Raw genomic sequence first — 21,043 nt, 5'->3', positions numbered from 1 at the left:
AGTAAAAATGAATAAAAGCCTAATGTGAATTTTTTTGTTCACTTATAAAATAACCAAAGTTTATAATTAAATTTTTTTAAACACATGATAGGCTGTAATTGGTGAAACATAAATTAAAACACTAAAAGTAGAACAAATGATTTTTATTCAGTAAAAATAAGGTGCTGCCAGGCTGAAGACTGTTGTTCATAGTTAACATCATATGAATGAAGTCATTATGTTAGTTTTAAATAACTCTAATCCAGCATTGAACTATTTTTATTTTTGTTAGTTCTTGTAGTGAGAAATAAACCATTTAGACAAGATTAAAGAAGAGAGAATAAAAATAAACACAAAGAAGTTATGTGATACAACAATATTCCTACGTCTATAGGGAACAATAGAGAAAGTTCTACTATAAAATAAGGAAATTATAATAATAGCACACAAACACTCTCAGAAGACCCAAAGCCCAAATACATCATTGACTCTCACTCACAGAGAATATAGAACACCTGATTGTTACTACGGCTACTTCTCTCTCTCTTTCTATACTTTCTCACAATACAATATATTACCGCACACTAACAATAACATAATGCGTGTGTGTGTGTGTGTGTGTGTGTGTGTGTATAGGTGCTAATATATTATGTTAGCTAAACACAAAGAAGTTATGTGATACGACAATAAGCTTATGTTTACAGGGAACGATAGAGAAAAATTCACCATAAAATAAGAAGATTATAATAATAGCATACAGACACTCTTAGAAGACCCAAACCCCAAATACTCCATTGACTCTCACTTATAAAGAATATAGAACACCCAATTGTTACTACAACTACTTCTCTCTCTATATACTTTCTTACACTACAATATATTACTGCACACTAACAGTAACATAATATGTGTGTGTGCGCACGCGCGCTAATATATTATGTTGGCAAAGGGAGGTTTCCAGTTGCAAATTGGATTCGATCAAACTAACATGATCGAATTGGCTTAAGGCTTGCAATTTAAGCCATACATAACAGTTCTTGAATGAAGCTTTATTTACCAAAAATCATGTTTCCCTACCAACGGATCATACCATGAATTTGAGAGAAAATAACATTATTTACTGTGCTCTAAAAGTTACAAAATATTAAGTTATTATTGAAGTGAAGTGTTTTTTTATATGAATCCACTATATATTAATATTACTTTTATCGTGTCATCATAATAGGTCACATTAAGCATTATGGGGAAAAAAAAATTAAAATTTGTGCAGCCGACATCTTGCTTGCAGCCTCAAAATAGTGAAATTCTCCTAAAATAGTTACACAAGATATTATTCCCACATTTTCATTACTAGAGTTATCATTTCATATGTTTATTATATTTTTTTTTTTTCTAACAAAAAACAGGCAAAACTGTAATAATAATTACTGTGGAGCAGAGGCTATTATTTGTTGGGCTGGGCACACAAGCGTCAAGAGGTGCAATAAATTTAAAAGATGCTCACATTGTTTGGACAATATTTTCATTCTTGGCTAATAGGCCCCAGGAGGTAGACAAGCATTTTTCTTTTAAAAAATACACCTCGCTCTGGTTTGTGAATAAATCACAAATTTTTGAGGAAAAAATAGGCTCCATTTCGCTGTCCATTCGTTTTCTTTCACTTTATGATGTCCAAGTTCTGGAATAAAGTGATTGATATTAACATTTATTTAACAGTCTAAACTAAGACTTTAGTCACTCCATGAAAATGACAAAACAATTGTTATTTACGATTAATTAACTTTGGTTTTGCACTGTAATATCTAGGCAAATTCGTCCCTTTTAATTAAATATAAATTTCTCTACTTTTGAGGTTGGATCACATCTTGACCAATTACATTAAGATTTAGCACACATCCTTTTACCCTAAAGGTAAAAAGTGAAAAAAAAAAAAAACAATATTCCAAAACTTTGATAAAGATTCACTATATATCTTGTTAGTGTCACATTAAAATCGAGGTTAAATTAAAAATAAAATAAAAATTGAATAAATCCCAAAGGTTGTTGCCGAACAGAACACCCACTTGGCAATTGGCAACTTGTCATTTTATAGCAAAACTAAATAATTACTAGACTACTACGTACTACTACTAGAAAATTATAAATTGACTAATCTGAAAGCAGCCACTTGTTCTTTATCATTGTTTTAGCATTGTAACTGCCCTTGTAATCTAAGGCTCAGATATTGTGAATTTCTTGGACTTCAAAATTGATGGGCTCTGTTGCATTATTCAGTGATCATGACTGTATCATTTTTAATATACGTACGAGTTCAGGGGAGTTGTGCTAAGACTATAATTTACTATACAATTTATCACATAAATTGTGAATGATATATATATATATATGTGAACTTATATAAATGCATCATTTTTTTTTTCATTACTTATAATTCGTTACATGACAAGTTGTGTAATATTACATGCTCTTAACATTTTTTTTTTTAGTTCAAGCATATGCTTCTGTACGTTGATGTCTATCTATTCGAAAATTTCGAATTTGAAACAAGGCAAAAGAGAAAGAGAGAGAGACTAAGAGAAAAAGAGAGAATCTTTATTGGTTCGCACTTTGCATAAGCTCAACATCGTCCCAGAGTCTGAAACCACGTGAACCTTCCCTTGCTCACGTCCCCACACAGATCCTCCGTATCCAAATTGTGGGGCCCACATTTTTACACACAAAATAAAGGGACCCATTTATAGGGCCACAACAGTTCCCACCGCACGTGTCTCCTCATCCCTCACACGTGAACGACATCCACGTGTCTATCTCACCTCTCCCTCAACCCCAAGGACTCTTTCCCTACCTTGTCCTATAAATTGAGAACCTGCGTCTTATATCCTAGACACAAAGGAAAAGAGAGAGAGAGAGAGATATCCATACATATGCACACATACGCATACGGACTCTGAGTCGGTCAGAGACACATAGTTTGGTTTTTTTTTTTTACCTTCTTGAATCCCTCGTTGCGTTTTAACACTATGTGGGCAAAGCAAAAACCAATAACGTGGTAAAAAGCGATCAGAGAATCCCTTGCATGTTGCGTAGAAAATCTTGAAAAGCACAGTCCGGCTTACGTTAGCCCCCCACAAAACAAAACAAAACCAAACCAAACCAAACCCACACACACTTCTATAGCTCTCTGCCACAAAGATTTTGTTCCCAAAAACACTTCGTTCATTGCTACCAACTTTTTCTTATCCTACACCCCTACCTTCACTGTTCTTCAGCTGCTTCTTCTTCTTCTTCTATAAATACACCCTTTCATTTTCTTTCTTACTATTAAATAAACAAAAGCAACAGTGCTCTAAACCCTTTTAAAAAAATGGCTACAAATAAGCTTCTGTTAACGTTTGCTATATGTAGATTAATAGTGACCGTTGGATTGACTCTGAGGCCCACGGAGCTTCTAAGGCTTGGATTGGATGGTCAACTCAGCCTTGACCCAACAGACATGGAGACGGCCTCGCTTGACTTTGGTATGATGAGCCGAGCCGAGCCGTTGGCTGTGTTCCACCCGGCTTCTGCTGAAGACGTGGTTAGGCTCGTGGATGCGGCTTATGCCTCAGTTAATGGGTTCACTGTCTCGGCTAAGGGTCACGGGCATTCGATAAACGGTCAGGCTCAGACGAGTCATGGCGTGGTCATCGAGATGAGTGGGTCGGTGAAAAAGCTAGCTCAGCTAAGTCCTTTGGTGTCAATGGAACAAGAACAACGGTATGTGGATGTGTGGGGTGGAGAGCTTTGGATTGATGTGCTGAGAGCTACGCTACAATATGGGCTTGCACCAAAGTCATGGACAGATTACTTGTATTTGTCAGTGGGTGGAACCCTTTCAAATGCTGGAATTAGTGGCCAAGCTTTCAATCATGGTCCTCAGATTAGCAATGTCTATGAACTTGACGTTGTTACAGGTTCGTTCATTTCTTTGCTTTCTTGCATATCTAGCTTGCTGTGTGCAAGTTTTTCTCTCTTTTTTTTTTTTCTTCATTGGGAAAAAAATTTAAAAAAAAATCTTTATGTAGGTTTTGTTTCAATTTGTTGAATGCTCAAGTTTCTAAATCGATTTTTGTTGGTGTGCTTGTCGTATCTAGTTTCTCTCTTGAAATCTACCTTAGCTAGTTAGTAAATGAGCATCATAATTTATTTCCTATTCCATTATATTTTTATAAAAAAAAGTTTGAATTTTTTGCTTATCATTATTCTCAAAAGCTTCCAATTTAGTGGAAAATGAAATATTTTTTTATTCTAATATTTGTCTAGGGCTCTTCAGTCACTGGTTATTGTTTTATTGTTGCATTATTGTTGTTGTTGTTGTTGTTGTCACCGAGTTTGTCTGAATCTCATTAATAATGGATACATCTATGAATTCTCTAACGTATTCTTTTGGCTAATTATAGGCAAAGGTGAGCTAATGACATGTTCCGAAGAACAAAACTCAGAGCTGTTCCATGCTGTTCTTGGTGGTCTAGGCCAATTTGGAATCATCACTAGGGCTAGAATTCCTCTTGAACCTGCCCCTCAAAGAGTATGTCTCTCTCTCTCTCTCAATGCACACAACACACATGCCAACAAAAGTTTTACTTGTTTGAAGGAATAATTATGTCACATAGTACTCTTTTTTCTTTTTCTTTTTTGGTTAAAGATAATACTCCTTTTTCTCACATATTAATGACCCTTGTTAATTAAATTTAAATTTACAGTGGAATCTATCTTTCACTCAAAAGGAGAGACTTCCATGTGACTCTATTGGAGATTACCCAATAATATTTTCTATTTTAAGTAAGTTTTGGTTGGCTATATGGTGGGGCATAGGCCTTTGCAACAATTTTCCTAGTATTTAGTTTCATGTCAAAACCTAAAAAGCAAAGCATCATTACCTAAAGAGTTTTTAGAGTGTTGGGTCCATTTTAGCTTTGTAAACACATTCAAGCGGCTGTTCTAAAGCTGGCAATGTTGTTGACATATCTTTTTATCTTCTTCTTTTTTCTTTTTGGCTTCTCTATAACGTGGTCTCTTTTCTCTCTTTTTAGGTGCTTTTGATTTTAATACTGTTTCAAATTGATGTGTATAGGTGAGGTGGATCCGAGCACTGTATTCAAATTTTACTGCTTTTACCAAGGACCAAGAGTTTCTCATCTCTCTGCATGGACACCCTAATAGCCAGAAATTCGACTATATTGAGGGTTTTGTAATTGTGGATGATGGGCTTATTAATAATTGGAGGTCCTCTTTCTTCTCTCCGCGCAACCCTGTTAAAATCACCTCTTTTAATGCTAATGGAAGTGTTTTATATTGCTTGGAGGTCACCAAGAATTATGATGAATCAAGCGCCAATACTATTGATCAGGTATAAAAGATTAACCCTAACCTTTAAACAACTACTACTATTAATAATAACAATTTGTTTTTGTATATAATGATAGTAACAAAAAATGACAAATATAATACTTCTTATATAATGATGAGTATATAATACAGGCTAAAATGACAAACTGTGATTTTTTTTTACCCCTAAACTATTGAAAATGATTCTTTTCTCATTTGTATTTTGTGTATAAACTATTTAAAAATGCTTTTTACAAAGTATGAGAATGAAAAACTAACTTTTAGTAAAATTTGGAGACGAATATGATATTTTAATCAACAATATAATACTACATAAATAATAATGATAAAAAAAAAGAGTAAAATACTACATAATAATAGTAGACATAAGTTTCCTCGAACAAACCCACTAAGTGATGGTTCTTAAGGCTATTGTGTGTATTTTAAGTCATATAATCTATTGAAGAGTCACAATACTTGTTTAAATGATTTAATGACTCGTGTAACTTAATAACTTGGATGGTACGTAATAAGTTTGAAAGAGATTTCTAAGTTAATTTGGTGGATAACTTTATCTAGAAGGCAATAATTGTTCTTACTTCTCATCCAAACTCATTTCAATGAAATTTTCTCCAACCCACCCACTGTAAAGTGATAGCTGATAAAATTTTCTGTGTTTTTTTTTTTACATCACCAATTTATCATTAATATAATTTGTTTAAATGATTTATTACACATAGATAAGATTATGTACTGTCTCATTATCTTCTCCAATTATATTTGAATTAAATCTTTGTTCATAATAGGTGGATAATAATAATAACAGTAAAAAAAAATTATCAGCAGTAAAAAAAAAAGTTTAAAAAATAAGAAGCAATATCATACAAAAATTTATAGAATGAGATAATTCTGAGTCTGACATGCCTCATTCAAAGTAGGTGGCTCTGTGGCTGGTTGGGAAATTTTATTAGGCGGCTGGTATTCTATCAAAAACTCTGACTATCTTCTAAAAATGACATTTTCAAGCTGTGTGGTTCGTGTGAACAACTGGTTCTCCAATTGTTCAGAAAGAAACTAAGGACTTTTGGGTGGGCCTTATTTGTCCAATTATGTAAATCAGTCATATGCGTACTTTGAAGTTATTCCTCGATTAACTAAACAATACAGACTTTATCTAAGATCTAATAAATTTCCATTAAAAGTTGGTAGGAAGTAGGATGTAGTAGAAAAAAAAACTGTTCAAACCGGGCTAGTTGGCTACATAGTTTTTGATTTTTCAAACTATAGTGAAATCATTTAATTATAGCTGTTAAAAAAAATTTTAAAAAAAAAGCCAATTTAGTCTTCCTAATTGAAGTAGCTTTCAAAGACGCACCATAAAATCTTCTCACTAATTTAAAAAAAAAAATTATTCACAGAAGTTAGAACCTTCTACCATTATCAGTATCCTCCTTGTATTATTGTATATAAATATACATATCAATTTCAGCTACTTATTTATTAGAAGAACACCTTTAGGGTTGTCCCATTATCAATTCTTTGATTATCTTATTAAGCTTTTTTGTCATTGTTGAATAAAATATAGTCATAGAAGCTAGTTTAGAATGTAATAAAGCATGCACAAGAAAACATGGAAGATCTTCTGTAATCTATCATGCCATCTGATGATTCTGATCCTAAGATTGAAGCCCCAACTTTTATTATATTTTTTTTACTTTTAAAATTGCCAAATCTAGGCCGCCCACTTACCCATTTATTCTCTTCTAATAATAAATCCTAGAGTCACATATTTAATTTAAAAAAATTGTCCTAGCAAAAAAAAAAAAAACTGATTAGAATCGAACTTAACCTGACAAGACCAATTCTTTTGTAGCAGCTTTTTTTGTCTTTATATTTTTTAATATGTGTGTACTTTGATTGTATCTTTTAAAAAAATAAGCTATAATGACAAATGATTTTTTGTTTAATTTAGTAAATATTTTATGTTTTGTTGCAGGAAATAGAGGCTCTGTTGGAAAGATTAGATTTTATACCGACATCAGTCTTCACAACCGACCTGCCTTACGTGGATTTCTTGGACCGGGTCCACAAAAACGAGCTCAAGCTCAGGTCCAAGGGCTTGTGGGACGTACCACACCCATGGCTCAACCTTTTGGTCCCTAAGTCAAGGATTTCTGACTTCGATAAGGGTGTGTTCAAGGGCATTTTGGGAAATAACACTAGTGGCCCCATTCTCATCTACCCTATGAACAAAGACAAGTAAGTCCCTAAAGATCACAGTTTGTGTCTTTTTCCTTTCAAGTACTGCATGCATGCAAGTGCAACATACAAGTATATCTGTATATGCAAACATACATTTTTTTTTCTTCTTTTTTTTATACGTATATTAATATATTATATAATTGCATGAAAATATATAAAAATATATACTTGTTTGTATGTCTGTCTTAATTAAATATGGATATTTTGTATGGATGATTTTCTTGGCTCATAAATAAGATGTGGACCATTTGTTAGCTGAAGGGCCAAGTATATATGATATTAAGACAAGGTAGCTATAAGATACCTACTAGGTACTAACACTAACTCTTCTCGTATGCAAGCTGTAAAATTAACCTCCAATAATTGAGGAAGCATTATAGCTAGAGCCAAATATATATATGGTGGATTCTAGCTATTAAAATATGTGAATTCTGTCTCTTTATACAAGCTGTGAGCCTCCAATAATATTCCTTCTTGAAAACCATGTAATATAATGTTTGATAAGAGAAAAAAGACCGAGTGGGGAGTCTCATTATATGTTGCAAATTTTTTTGAGAAACTTTAGAATAGTCTGAAATCCGTAATTAATACACTGTAAGTGAAGGAACTAGTTTCTTGGTATTTGAGTTGGCAGCTAGTAGAGCCATTATTAAGCAAATTGAAAAAAGAAAACACAGTTTGTTGAATAGGTTGTAGACTTTTAGAATTCACTCACTATTAAGCAAACACATCATCGCCTAAATCAGTCACATGGAGAAATTCACATATGTTTGGTTTAGAATATGCTCTGATGGGGGTTGAGTACTTGAGTTTTAAATAGAGTAATTCTAAAAATATATACAACTCTTTTTACAATTTTATTCATAGTTTGATAAGTTATGATTGGACCAAAATTAGTACATGTCATCAATATAATTATATGGTTGAATTTAATTGAAAAATCTATGTAAGTTTCGTATTTAAATATTGAATGGGTTATTTCACTTATTGTTTAAATTCATTGTAATGTGCTCTGTTCATGACCTTTGCTCCTAGATAAAACACTGTAATTGACAACTAAAAAGTTAAAAAGAAAAAAAAAAAAAAAAAAAAGGGGGAAAAATCACGAGATGGACCCTTGAACCTATGATTAGATGATGACATGTGGAGCATTTAACAAAGGGAACAAATGGACCACATGCACGTAGACAACACAACTGGGATGAATATTGTATATCATGCCAGCTAGGATGATTATCACTTTTCTCTTTTGTTGACTGTAACCCAACTAAAATCGACGGTAGTGATCATCCAAGTGTGAAGATTCTCACGTCAGAAGATCTTCACATAGGGACCCAATTGATAGGATTGGTACCCATGTCCCGTTACAAAAATTTGCAATAAATAAATAAATATAACTAAGTTCCAATTCTTAACATAATTGCCGTTAGTACAAAGTAACACTAACGACCCATCACCCCCCCCCCCCCTATGGGTTTGGGTCCCCATTGGTTCTCCCAAAACCATCAAGTCCCAACTACCATGCATTTTGCACGCTTGAGAAAGCTACCAAAAAATAATATGAATGCATATGCTTTTTTAGCAAAATTTCATCACATAATATAACATAATTGTCCCCATCAAAAAAAAAAAAAAAACATAATTGTCCGCCACGTAACGTGGCCGGCAATGAATAATAGAGAATAATTGTAAGTCTGTGAAAGTGACTGTCAATCAATTACAATATAAAAATTGTGGTATGCATATGTTTTTTTGTGGCCGGCAGTGAATAATAAAGAATAATTATAAGTCGGTGTGAAAGTGACCATCAGTCAATAATTGTGACATTTTATTGTATTTTGGCTATGCTAATTGGGTCTGTGATTGTGTGTAGGTGGGACCATAGGAGCTCGGTGGTGACACCAGATGAGCAAGTGTTTTACTTGGTGGCATTTTTAAGATCAGCATTGGATACTGTAATTGGAGGAGATGAGAGTCAGAGCTTGGAGTACCTGACCAATCAGAACCGTCAGATCCTCAGATTCTGTGATGATGCTGGGATCAAGCTCAAACAGTACCTGCCCCACTACACTACACAAGAGGAGTGGATGGACCACTTTGGAGATAAGTGGGCCCAATTTTATCAGAGAAAGATGGAGTTTGATCCTCGGCGCATTTTAGCCACAGGCCAACGCATATTCAAGCCCTCTTTTACTTCAAAAGTGGCTTCATGGTGATGAATCTATAAAAATCAATCAATGATTCAAGAACCCCCCAAGTACACACCACATATAAACCTTAGACCATAGTAGTAGTTTTTTGTGTTTTTTTTATTGACTTTTAGGAATTAATATATTTTTGTACATAAACTCAACTATATAATGGAAGCAATGGGAAATTATGAAATTTTTGTTCTTAAGGATCAAACACTATAAAGTACTTGAGTTTGAATTTTTTAATGTCAGATTTTTTACTTACTTTTTGACTTTTACTTATTACTTCAACTTTTCAATTTTTATCATTTTGTTTATACAAAATAAAATTTCTACTTTAGTCTAATTTAAGTGTATATGTGTGTGAAACTCTTTCCTAGAGACTTGAACCCCGGCCCCGGCCCCTCACACTTTAGAAGCATTTATATTTGTAGAGTGACCACTGCACTAGGGAGAAACGGTGGTAACCTCTATCATTAATTCATACCAATTTTTTACTAACATAACCCCCACAATAATTAAAGAGTGATTAGGAAATTAATGAGTGGTGTTTTGTCTTTCTTTTATGAGTGGTGTGGTTGAGGAATTGTTGTTTGACGATGGCAAATGATTTGGGGTGGTATGTAATAGAAATGTACAAGTTAAAAGAAGGGGGTAGGAAAAGTGGGGTCTATGATCACGCAGTGCACATGTCATGTTGTTGGTTTGCAGTGCCCGTGATCCCGACCGTCCGTCTGGTTTGCCTCTGGATCTTGTCTGTGGCATCTTCCACACACAGCTGGTTCCAGTTCCTCTAATATGGTCTGGCAGTGTCACCGTTTTACCATATCTTCCTCAATATAATTGTGGATCATATGTTTAACTTATTTGGGGTAGTATACTAGTATCTCTTGTTTCCCTTTCATGCAGAAATAGATCATTTTTTTTTTTTTTTGTAATTTACATAAAGGTTTCCGGTATGCTTTATGGTATCGAATGCTGAGTGGTGCAGATAAGTGTGAAGGGAAATGAAAATGTTAAAATGAATAAGTGAGAATACACAAAAAGATAAGATTTGAAATCAGAATATTTAAAAATATATCTCTTGTTTCCCTTTCATGCAGAAATAGATCTTTTTTTCTTTCTTTTTTGTAATTTACATAAACGTTTCGGCTATACTTTATGGTATCAAATTCTAAGTGGTGCAAATAAGTGTAGGGAAAATGAAAATGTTAAGATGAATAAGTGAGGATACACGAAATGATAGGATTTGAAATAAGAATATTTGCTTAAAAATAGGATAACCCTTATTGATAAAAAGATGAGAGAGTTGCTTAAAATGTTTTGGTCATGTTCAGAAGAGAGCGAGTGATGTAAAAAAGAGTGGGTTGATCTAAGTTAAGGGAACAAAACAAAGTAGAGGAAGACTATAAATAATATTAGTAAAAATAATAAAAAATGGCATGTCAATTAGAGAAGTAACGGAGAACATGACCTTGGATATAATTAAATGGAAGAAAATAATTCATGTGGCTAACCCAATCTAATTTGTTGAAGATCCATGGCTATTATCAAAATTTTGGGGCTAAGACTTTGTTGTTGTAGTTACATAAATGTTTCTGCATGCTGCCTACCCCTCACAACTCTTTGAACCCCACGACTTATTTGTTGTGAGAAGCTCCTACATGCAAACAATTTTTTGTAATATAAATATTTCGTCTTCCTTTTTACACTTCTTCAAATCCATCTAATCAATCTTAACAGAGATTACGCAGGGACTTGTTCATTATTTTTTCTCCTAAATGATACTTTGAACAAAATTATAGGAAGAACTTAATTATAATTCCTTAAATACAGGAATTTAGGTTCTTCAATTAAATTCAACCACATGGTTAAATTAAACAAAGCAATGCAAAGAGTGATTTCATTTTGAAGGAGAATTTAAGTTCAAACCTTGTGACTTATTGACCTATGCAACTGTATGATTAAATTTAATTGGAATATATATTACCTAAAAGACTGTATCTAAATTTAAATATGTAGAGAGAGGGAGAGAAGAGAAGACTAATCCATACTTCCCAAGGGTCCCACCATAGAAGACACATTGTCGGCAGCAAGACAAACTCTAAGTAGCTACTAAAGGCAGCAAGACAAACTCTAAGTAGCTACTAAGCCAACTCTGTAGGAAAGATTCATTACAATTGAGACTGTTGCAGGTCCTTCGCCAGCCATGACCCAAATTTTCTATTTTGGTTTCAAGGTAAATGACCATAATTGCATGTTCTATTTGGAAGTATCTGCTTGGTATGTCCAAGCTTTGCTGGCATATATCAACTTTCTCGAAGGAAAAATGTACTTGAAGCATCTTGGAACTGCACAAGGTAAAAAGTTGCACATACATACATAGTACACTGTCACTATTTTTCTTTTAATGTTTCTACTAAAATTCAGAAAATATTACATGTGATATTCAAAGCTTAAACAGTGACACTTAAAAAAAGGAGAAAAGTCTTACCTTTGCTTCTGCTCCACTATTGGCACTCCATCCCAGCATAAACAAAAGATACTAAGATGAAGCCAACAAAAATTTGCCAAGCACAGAGTTGCCTGTTCAATCTGACATTGGTGCAAGCAAAGATGAGCAATAGCAATATGCAGTAAAATGTGGACAGCAACAGGATACTTTGGATGAAAGAATCAATACACACGATGACCTGCTCTTTAGTCTAGGAGTAAACACGTAGTGTCACTCACAGTGTGGTTGGCATTAATTTGAATCATCCTCTGCTTCGAGTTGCTTCCCGAATTTCCGCAATGCAAGTGAATATATTGTTTTCCTACTGACTGATGTTCCGCCAGCCACCAACTTGACAGCCTAAATGCACATAAAAATTGTAATAAGCAACAATTAACCTCACCCTCAGGGTTCATCATACAGGAAGAGAAGAAAGGATTATATCTGAATAAAAGGCAGAAACCGTGGTCCTAGAGGCTTCTCTTGTTGCAAAATTCCATTACAGCTTGCTTCAACTATTTCAGTTTTCATCATAATTACCATAGGGAAATCGTGTAATTATTTCGAAATGTCATAGTGTGTTTAGAAAAAATTGCTTCAATTATTTTACAGGAACGGTATATGCATGCTGCTAAGTAGCTAAGGATAGTAGTAGTTACTTGACAACAAAAGTATTATTCTATTTCGGAATGTATTATATCTGCATAATATGCATATGCACATGTGCATGTTAAGAGAACTGTTGCCGATGAGAATTATCAACTTTTAATTTGTCTTAAGAACTATCATTAATTCCCTGATTTCAACTAACTAAAAATTTTGGTTAGTTAATTGAATTGCTAACATGCCTCTGTAACATATGAAGATGTATGGGAAAAACTAAAATTTGGTAAACTCTCTGAGTGGAAGCCATTACTGTAGAAAGACTATGCCCACTGGAGATCAAGTCTCTCAATTGGTTCTCAAGCACACACTCTGACGGAGTTTCAACCATAGATTTTTCCTTCCCTTCAATTAACAGTGTAATTTCCCCCTTCGGTTGGTAAGTTGAAAACACTTCTTTTGCATCTGCCAATGTACCCCGCCAAAACTGATGAGGCATCATTATCTTTATTAGTGAGTCAAGAATAATAGGGACAATTCACAAAGCATATTAATGTCAAACAGATTAACATGGAATCCAAAAGAAGTAAAAATAGTATTGGTCAATTCATTTTGGCATTGACCCTTAAATTTGCAAATGACACCTCTGTATAATTATAGCCATATAACTATAATACAATGAACTAATATAACATAAAGATGTAAATTAGTACGTTGAGCATATTGTTACCAAACTAATCTAGTCTGACTCCCCTTAATTTGTAAAAAAATGGAAATTCCTATTATTTCAATTGTACAATAATGAAAAGACAGGAGAGAAATGTTACATAAGTGACCAAATAGGTACCACAACGTAGAGAAAGAGGATTGGAGGCGAACTTCAATATTTCAAATGTTGGTTCGTTGTGGAAACCAAGCAAAGAAGCTTATTATTGATGGGGGAAGTTGCATGAATGTTGTGTCATCTTTCACGGTTGAACGCCTTAAGCTTCCGGTTGAACCTCATCCTCAACCATACAAAGTGGCTTGGATAGACAACACTTCTATTCTGATAACTCATAGATGCCTTATTTCTTTTTCTTGTAGTATTTATAGTGATTCTATCATGTGTGATATAATTCCTATGAAAGTTACATATCCTTCTTGGTCAACCTTGGCTCTTTGATCGAAATGTAAAACATTATGGGAGAGAAAACACCTATGCTCTAATGGTTGGTAAGAAGGAGGTTGTTTTGAAACCTATGACCTTTGCTGAGATGGATAAAGTTAGAGTACCAAAGCCAAAAGTTATTGAAGGAAAAGATCTAGAAGCTAAAAATTCTGGTGTAGCAACAAAAGCTACCAAAATAAAACCTGACCAGACTATAGAAGTGCCACAAATTCCAGCAAATTCTTCCAAAGATTGCACTGATTTTTCTTTAAAAGATTAATCAAAGCCCTTATGTCCTATGCATGAGTACTCTATTGACTTTGTCAAAGGTACAAGTTGTCTAGTGAGCAACATAGGAGATGCTGAGTTGAAGATAGATGCAAGTGATCAAGGGAAGCTTGAAGTAATGCAACAAGATTCAAAAGAGATGGAAACTGTTGATGAAGTAGTTGAAATTGAAAAGGCAGCGTATCAAAATTACAAGGCAGAAGTGAAGACTATAACACTCGAAGCATCTCATTCCCAAGTTCATGTTGCTTACCAAAGTAGGGTTCTATTGCCTACACCAACTTTTCAAGATATTAATTTTGTCATTCCTGAAAAGTTTAATGGGTCAATTGAATCGGCGGGTGTATCATTATCATCATTGCTGCCACAAATGAAGAAACAAAAAGAAATTCGAATTCAAAGTGTTTATTTAATGTCAAGGATGCACTTCAATAAACCAAGATTCTTTTTAATTCAACACTTCAAAACTCAAGGTCGAGTTTTCTCCAACCAAGGGAGAATAATGCAGGAGGCAATGGGAGGACTGATTTATTATATTTTATTTGATTTTATGTATCAAGGGCAGTTTTGTAATTTCATAATATTTTGGAATGGGCTGTGCTAACAGTCCATTAGATCTTCTTTTGGGCTTTATTTTAAGTTTGGTTATATAGTTGGGCTTAGTATTAAAAGCCTGAGTCCAAGTCCAAGTTTTATTAGGGTTTTAAGAAATTCTAGTTCAACTAGGATTAGGTATTAGTCTTCTATTTAAAGAGTTGTAGTACTTTATATTGGGGGGATTATTAATGAATGTTTTCAGAATTTAAGAGCTATGAAGCTTTCTTTTATGGTTTCTGTGATGCAACTTTCTCCAAGGTGTGATGCCAAGGAACCCTAGGTGTGATGCTTAAGAAGTCTAGGTGTAATTCCTAGAATTTATCTATTTTCTTTAATTTTACTATTCACGGTTACCGTTCAAGGATCACTGTTCACAGCACAGGAACAGCCACCCAAACCTTGATTATTTACCTTTGTTTCATCTCCAAACCCTACTAATCCTTGTCCCCTTTGGAAACCTTATTATCCCCCTCTAGCCTATTCCTCTCCAAAACCTAACCCTAATTCTTCAAAACCCAAGCTATACCAGATCTGCCCCTGGTGTTCTAAATCAGATTTTGTTGGTCCCCCTTGTCCTACGTCAATTACTCTCCATAGTTCAGAAAGTATTCCAAGTTCTCAGACACCCAATGAAGCAATATGAACAGGATGTAAAGAGGTACTGATGTAATGTAGGACCTACCTCTTCGTGCATTTTTGTCATCTCTCGAGCTATGACACATTGTCTGCAATAAAATTATCATGAACTGTCAAAGCCAATTCTCAGGAATCGTTTATCTACTTGACAAAAAGTACACGCCCCTAGCAAATCAGCTATTGCACATGAATTTACTAATGCAAGTTCAATTCGTAATCCATCATCACATGAAATGAACCATAATTAGAAATTCAAAGAGTGAAAGCCAGATATCATATCTATAGCGCAAGTGCTATTTGATGCAAGTAAAATTGCATTGTAACAAGAATCCAGAGGATCATCTCCTACTTGTATTGAAAAACCAAAATTTGGCTACACATAATAATCAAATGGTTAGAAATTAACTAAAAGCAAGAGGCTACAGTATCAATAAATTACCCATCCTCATCCAGGAAACAAAGGTTACTGATGTTGATCTGGTGACCTTGGGTGTTTATTTCCAGGCTTCCAGTACCCTTAGAAACATATATGATATTTCCAATAACAGGAGAGGGGGGGGGGGGGGGAGAGAGAGAGAGAGAGAGAGAGAGAGAGGAGCAAAGAAAGAACATAACTCATACTTCCAATAAGCAAGTTAAGCAAACTCGAATACATGAAGCATGAATTTTATTATTTTGTCATTACCCAGTAAACTGTTGATATATTTTCCAGCATATACTATAACAGATGAATAGATTTCAATTTCATCTCTCAAAAAATTAAAAATTGAAGAATAGATTTCAATTCCAAGAATACGATTGCATAGTTTTTTTTTTTTTTTTGACAAGTAACAAATTTTTTTATTAGAATGAAAACCAAGAATACCATTGCATAATAGTTAATACAAGTAGATACAAGATGTGTTCATTTAGGTACCTAGAGTCACCGAAATGTAAAGAAGTGTCTTCAAGAAACTGGTGAAGCTTGTGTGGAGGAACATAGAATATTTGAGTCATCATCTCATTTGCAGAAACCATCAGTCTCTCTCTTCTTGACCCGGCATGTTTAGGAAGAAATCCAACTGCAGCATTATTTATAATATAAGGTTTTAAAATCCAATAGCCAATTAGCTTTAGTCCAAATGGCAGATCCTCCTCTTGTACAAAAAGGTTGAGGATGAGGTTGTGGGCTCATAACTTACAGGATGTTTGTGTAATTTACCTTTTAAACAAAAAGGTTTTCAAAATCCTAATATTTTGGACACTGCATCCTCCAATGAGTATGTCAGCCCACATTATGAGTAAGAAAATTACCAAATGTAAATTCATCAGTGGCCAAACCAGAGGCAGAAAGAGCAGCTACCAAAGCGGAAGGCCCAGGGATAGGAACAACAAGAATATTCTCATCCACGCATAACTTTGCCTGCACCAAGATTTCAAATATGTGTTAAATTCTCAAAATAAATCAACAGTGAAAACTCAAATACAAACATCCAGCAAAATCCGAGTATGATTTGAAACCTTCAGGACAGGGGGACTGGGGAATCAACCGGATAAATTCCATGCACCTTTGAAAATGTTGAAGTGAAGGAACTATATATTTATAATCATCAAGTCAATTTGTATATTAGTCTACTTCCATACAGAGTTTATTTCAAAACAAAGAAACACAAACACCCATGCACACATGTACAAGCTCATATTATTAAAACATTTAAAGTAGTTTAAAAAGTAAATGAACACCCAAGGCACAAGGTTCCCACTTTTCCAGGGTCTAAGACGGTTGGTTGGTAGGTAGCCTTAGAGGCTAATTCCTGGACTTCAACCTGCAGCATATCGCTTAGGGTACTTGCCATTGCTCCAAGGTCCAACCTCTAATTAGTTAAATTAAATTAACAAATTTTTTTTTTTATACTTACGATAGGATTTGAACCTATGACATGCACTCCATGATTATTTGCTCTTTATTATTAGACCAAGATATCAATTGGTTTTACCAATTGAGGTAACTAGAACCCATCACTTAAACCATATTCTTTATTCTCATTCCGGCACTGATAGCTTGAGGAATCTAGGGCTTTGTTTCAGAAAAAAGTTGCAAAAGGTAAACCCAAACTGATAACATGCTTCGCTCTGTCTGTAAGCTATTTGACGTCTGACAGCTCACTCATATAACGGAAGGTAGGACAAGTTTGTGCAAAAAATGATCCAAGTAAGATGATTTATAAGTTCCTAAACCACTTTAGCAGTCAGGGTACTCCTTTTGGTGCCAGAATTAAGCTCATAGGCCTCATCCCTCCCTCTCATTCTCAAATTATCCTTACCGAAAGGAGAAAAAAAAACAGAAACGAAAGAAAGAGAAAGACGGATGATGGTCTACCAATTGTAGCTTAAAAATCAGCCAAATACTTACTATAACTCTTGTTTGCTGCAAACATGAGTACTCTACGCTATCTGCATTTTATGAAATAATAACATATAAGATATAAATATCAACATTCATGTTAAGACTGAACAAGAGAATTCGACACTAACTATATCTATATTTATGTACCACATTCAGAATACCGCTGAACTACTTTCCACATCACTCTACCACATTTTAATTCAACTCAATTCAAGCCAAAAAAAAAAAAAAAACGATGCACCACAACAACTATAAACTGTGATGAAGATACATTTCAGCACAATAAGGTTTTATTAGGACACAAAAAAACACTCACCAATTCCACACCAGGATCGCTAATGCAGGGCGTCCCGGCGTCACTAATCAACGCGACGATCTCACCTTGCTTCAGCCTCTTTAACACGGCTTGTTCTCTTTGAGATTCATTGAACTTGTGATAGCTCAACTGAATTAAAGAGTTATACAATCAGAATGGTATAAAAATAATCGGATATATAGACCGACGGACCAAGGACTCAAATGAAGACTTACAAGAGGAGTTTTAATATTGTAATGGTGAAGCAACTTCCCCGAATGCCTTGTGTCTTCTGAAAGTATCACATCGGCTGAATTTAACACACGGAGAGCACTGCAGCATTTAAGTGTTTCAAAAATCAAATATGAGCTATGAAAATAAGATGGTTATAATTAAAAAGAAGTAACAAATTAAGTGAGTAACCGTAATGTGATATCTTCGAGATTTCCAATTGGTGTTCCTACTAGATATAAACCTGGTTTAAGCAAGCCCTGAAAGAATAATAAATCTTATATTACCACCAAAAAAAAAAAAAAGTGAAAGGACAAAAAAGAAGGGTAAAAGATTTTACGCGTTTTGAAGATTCAAGAGGGATTGAATGGGAGTTGGAACAGAAGGTAAGGGTGAGGATTTTTGAAGGGGGTCCGGGTGGAGAACGCAGCGACAGAGATGTAGTAGTGAAAGAAAACGCCATCGAAGGAAAGCGTCGAGTTAACATTTGCTTCCAATCCTTCCACTGGACCACTGTAGTAGTGTGTCAGTGAAAAGAAACGCTCAACGAGTTTCCCTTGCTCCCCCTTTTAAAATTCAATTTATTAGTCCCCTATCAAATTCATTAATTTTTGTCAATTTAAGGGATGGCAAATGGGTACAAATCTGTTTAAAACATTTTTCTAAAATAATAATAATACTCATTAAAAAAAAAAAAAACAAGATCTATTAAATGGCTGCATCTCATGAATGTTTTTGGTTAAAATTTTCAATAAAAAAATATATTTAAATGATGTCATTTGCTAACCGGTTTAGATGGAAGGGCTAGATTGACTAATCCATATCTCTCTCTCTCTCTCTCTCTCTCTCTCTCTCTCTCTCTATATATATATATATATATATATATATATATAATAGATAAAACTGAGTTTAATTTTGAATTTGAATTCAATTAGTGTCTAATTTTGCATCACATGTCCCAACTAATCTAAGTTTTTAAAATTTTGTACCAAGTGAGTTAATTCAATGTAAAAATTGGATTTCAATTAGAGTTTAATTTTGCAACATGTGTCCCATTTAATCTAAGTTTTTTTTTAATTTTTGTTTCAAATAAGTTAATTTAGTGTAAAAAACGAGGAGTTCAATATAAGTAAACCATACTAGCCTCTGAACACGCGCTCACGCGCGTGCTCAGAGGCTTTTCTAATTTTTGGGTAAAAATTAATTTAGAGCATTCATTATAATTTATGATTATTACATTTTTCAATCACAACAAAAAAAAAAAAAACCTAGGGGTGTGATGAGAAATATGTGTGGTGAATATAATCTTTCATCACACCCCTAGATTTTTTTTATGATTGAAAAATGTAGTAATCCGAAATTATAATGAATGCTCTAAATTAACTTTTACCCAAAAAATAAAAAAGCCTCTGAGCATGTGCGTGAGTGTGATCTTAACTGCTTAATGATAATGCTTCCCTAAAAAGAAAAAGAAAAAAAAAACCAGTTAATGATAAGGGGGAAATTTAAAACTGTTGGGTAGAAATATGGAGTTTGTCTTAAATTTGTGTACGGCTGTGTTTTTTTTTTTTTTTTAAATCAGTCCGGCATATGTGTTTTTACAAAGATAATTGTGTTTTTTTTATTCAAATGTTTTATTTTGAAAATTCAAAAAAAAAAAGAAAAAAAAAAGACAGTTATCCAAAGTAGTGATAAAGATAGGAAAATAATAAGAGAGTTGTCCTATTTTTTAGGCAATGTTTTAGTAGGAGTTAAAGTTGTATTTTTACCAAATTATCCTTTAGTTTTGTCTCTACTTAAACATAGGAGTGTAATGACATTTTTGAATTAAAAAATAAGGATTTCAAACTGGGGAAACCCCTTAAATAATAGTATAGATAAATAGCTAAATAAAAAAAAAAACTAAATAACTTTAATGCCAAAAACATATACAATGATGGTAAAAAAAAAAAAATTTTAAAGAAAAAATAAAACGTAGAAGGAAACAAAAAAAAGTGAGGAAATAGAAGATAAAGATTTTTTAGAATTCAACTCTATCATGAACTCTTTAAAATCTAATCACCACATCATCAACTATTTACATAAATAACTAAAATAAAATAAAATTTAACACCAAAAGTAAAAAAAAAATATTACAAAGAAAAAAAAATACAAAGAAGGAAAAAATATATAAAAAAGAAAAGAAGAAGAAGAAGTGAGGAAACAGAAGATAAATATTTTTTAGAATTTAACTCTATCATGGACTCTTTAAAATCTAATCACCACATCATCAACTATTTAAATAAATAACTAAATAAAACAAAACAAAACATATACAATGATAGTAAAACTAATGAAAGAGAAAGAGGAAACAAAACAACCAAAAGCAACGCAAATAGAGAGATTTGCAATTAACAACCATTTAAAATAAAAACAAAGATACTTATTCAAATGGGTTTCTCTGAAGAAAAGAAAAAAAAAAGATACAAACGTGAGTTAGTAGAACTAAAGCCATAGCGAATCCAGGATCAAAACCAGGTTGCACGACTAAAACAAAAACCTCGTGCCCAAATGATACTCCTCC

General features: G+C 33.6%; 2 protein-coding genes across 9 annotated transcripts; one reads left to right on the top strand and one right to left on the bottom strand.

Moving 5' to 3' along the window:
• Positions 1-2,878: 2,878 nt before the first annotated feature.
• LOC142623971 (cytokinin dehydrogenase 5) lies at positions 2,879-10,018 on the top strand. Its single transcript, XM_075797465.1, has 5 exons — positions 2,879-3,932; positions 4,419-4,546; positions 5,093-5,368; positions 7,343-7,605; positions 9,482-10,018. Exons 1-5 carry the CDS (start codon positions 3,344-3,346, stop codon positions 9,822-9,824), a joined length of 1,599 nt encoding a protein of 532 aa, XP_075653580.1. The 5' UTR covers positions 2,879-3,343; the 3' UTR covers positions 9,825-10,018.
• Positions 10,019-11,786: 1,768 nt separating this feature from the next.
• LOC142639788 (uncharacterized) lies at positions 11,787-19,074 on the bottom strand. 8 transcript variants are annotated; one of them, XM_075813926.1, is made up of 11 exons: positions 18,821-19,073; positions 18,673-18,740; positions 18,486-18,582; positions 18,271-18,399; positions 16,862-16,970; positions 16,485-16,629; positions 15,615-15,657; positions 13,143-13,384; positions 12,534-12,654; positions 12,295-12,395; positions 11,787-12,151 (listed from the first exon to the last, which is right to left on the bottom strand). In XM_075813926.1, exons 1-11 carry the CDS (start codon positions 18,965-18,967, stop codon positions 11,905-11,907), a joined length of 1,449 nt encoding a protein of 482 aa, XP_075670041.1. In that variant the 5' UTR covers positions 18,968-19,073; the 3' UTR covers positions 11,787-11,904. The 8 variants fall into 8 exon arrangements, with proteins under 8 accessions (XP_075670041.1, XP_075670051.1, XP_075670062.1 ...); XM_075813936.1 differs by having other exon boundaries at positions 13,211-13,384; positions 18,821-19,069; XM_075813927.1 differs by having other exon boundaries at positions 12,129-12,151; positions 12,494-12,654; positions 18,821-19,074.
• Positions 19,075-21,043: the final 1,969 nt, after the last annotated feature.

The sequence above is a fragment of the Castanea sativa genome, chromosome 1 (genome assembly GCF_040712315.1).
Source record: "Castanea sativa cultivar Marrone di Chiusa Pesio chromosome 1, ASM4071231v1".
Lineage (NCBI taxonomy): Eukaryota > Viridiplantae > Streptophyta > Magnoliopsida > Fagales > Fagaceae > Castanea > Castanea sativa.
The sequence above is the reverse complement of the archived record's forward strand: the minus strand, read 5'-3'. Positions and strand labels throughout refer to the sequence as shown.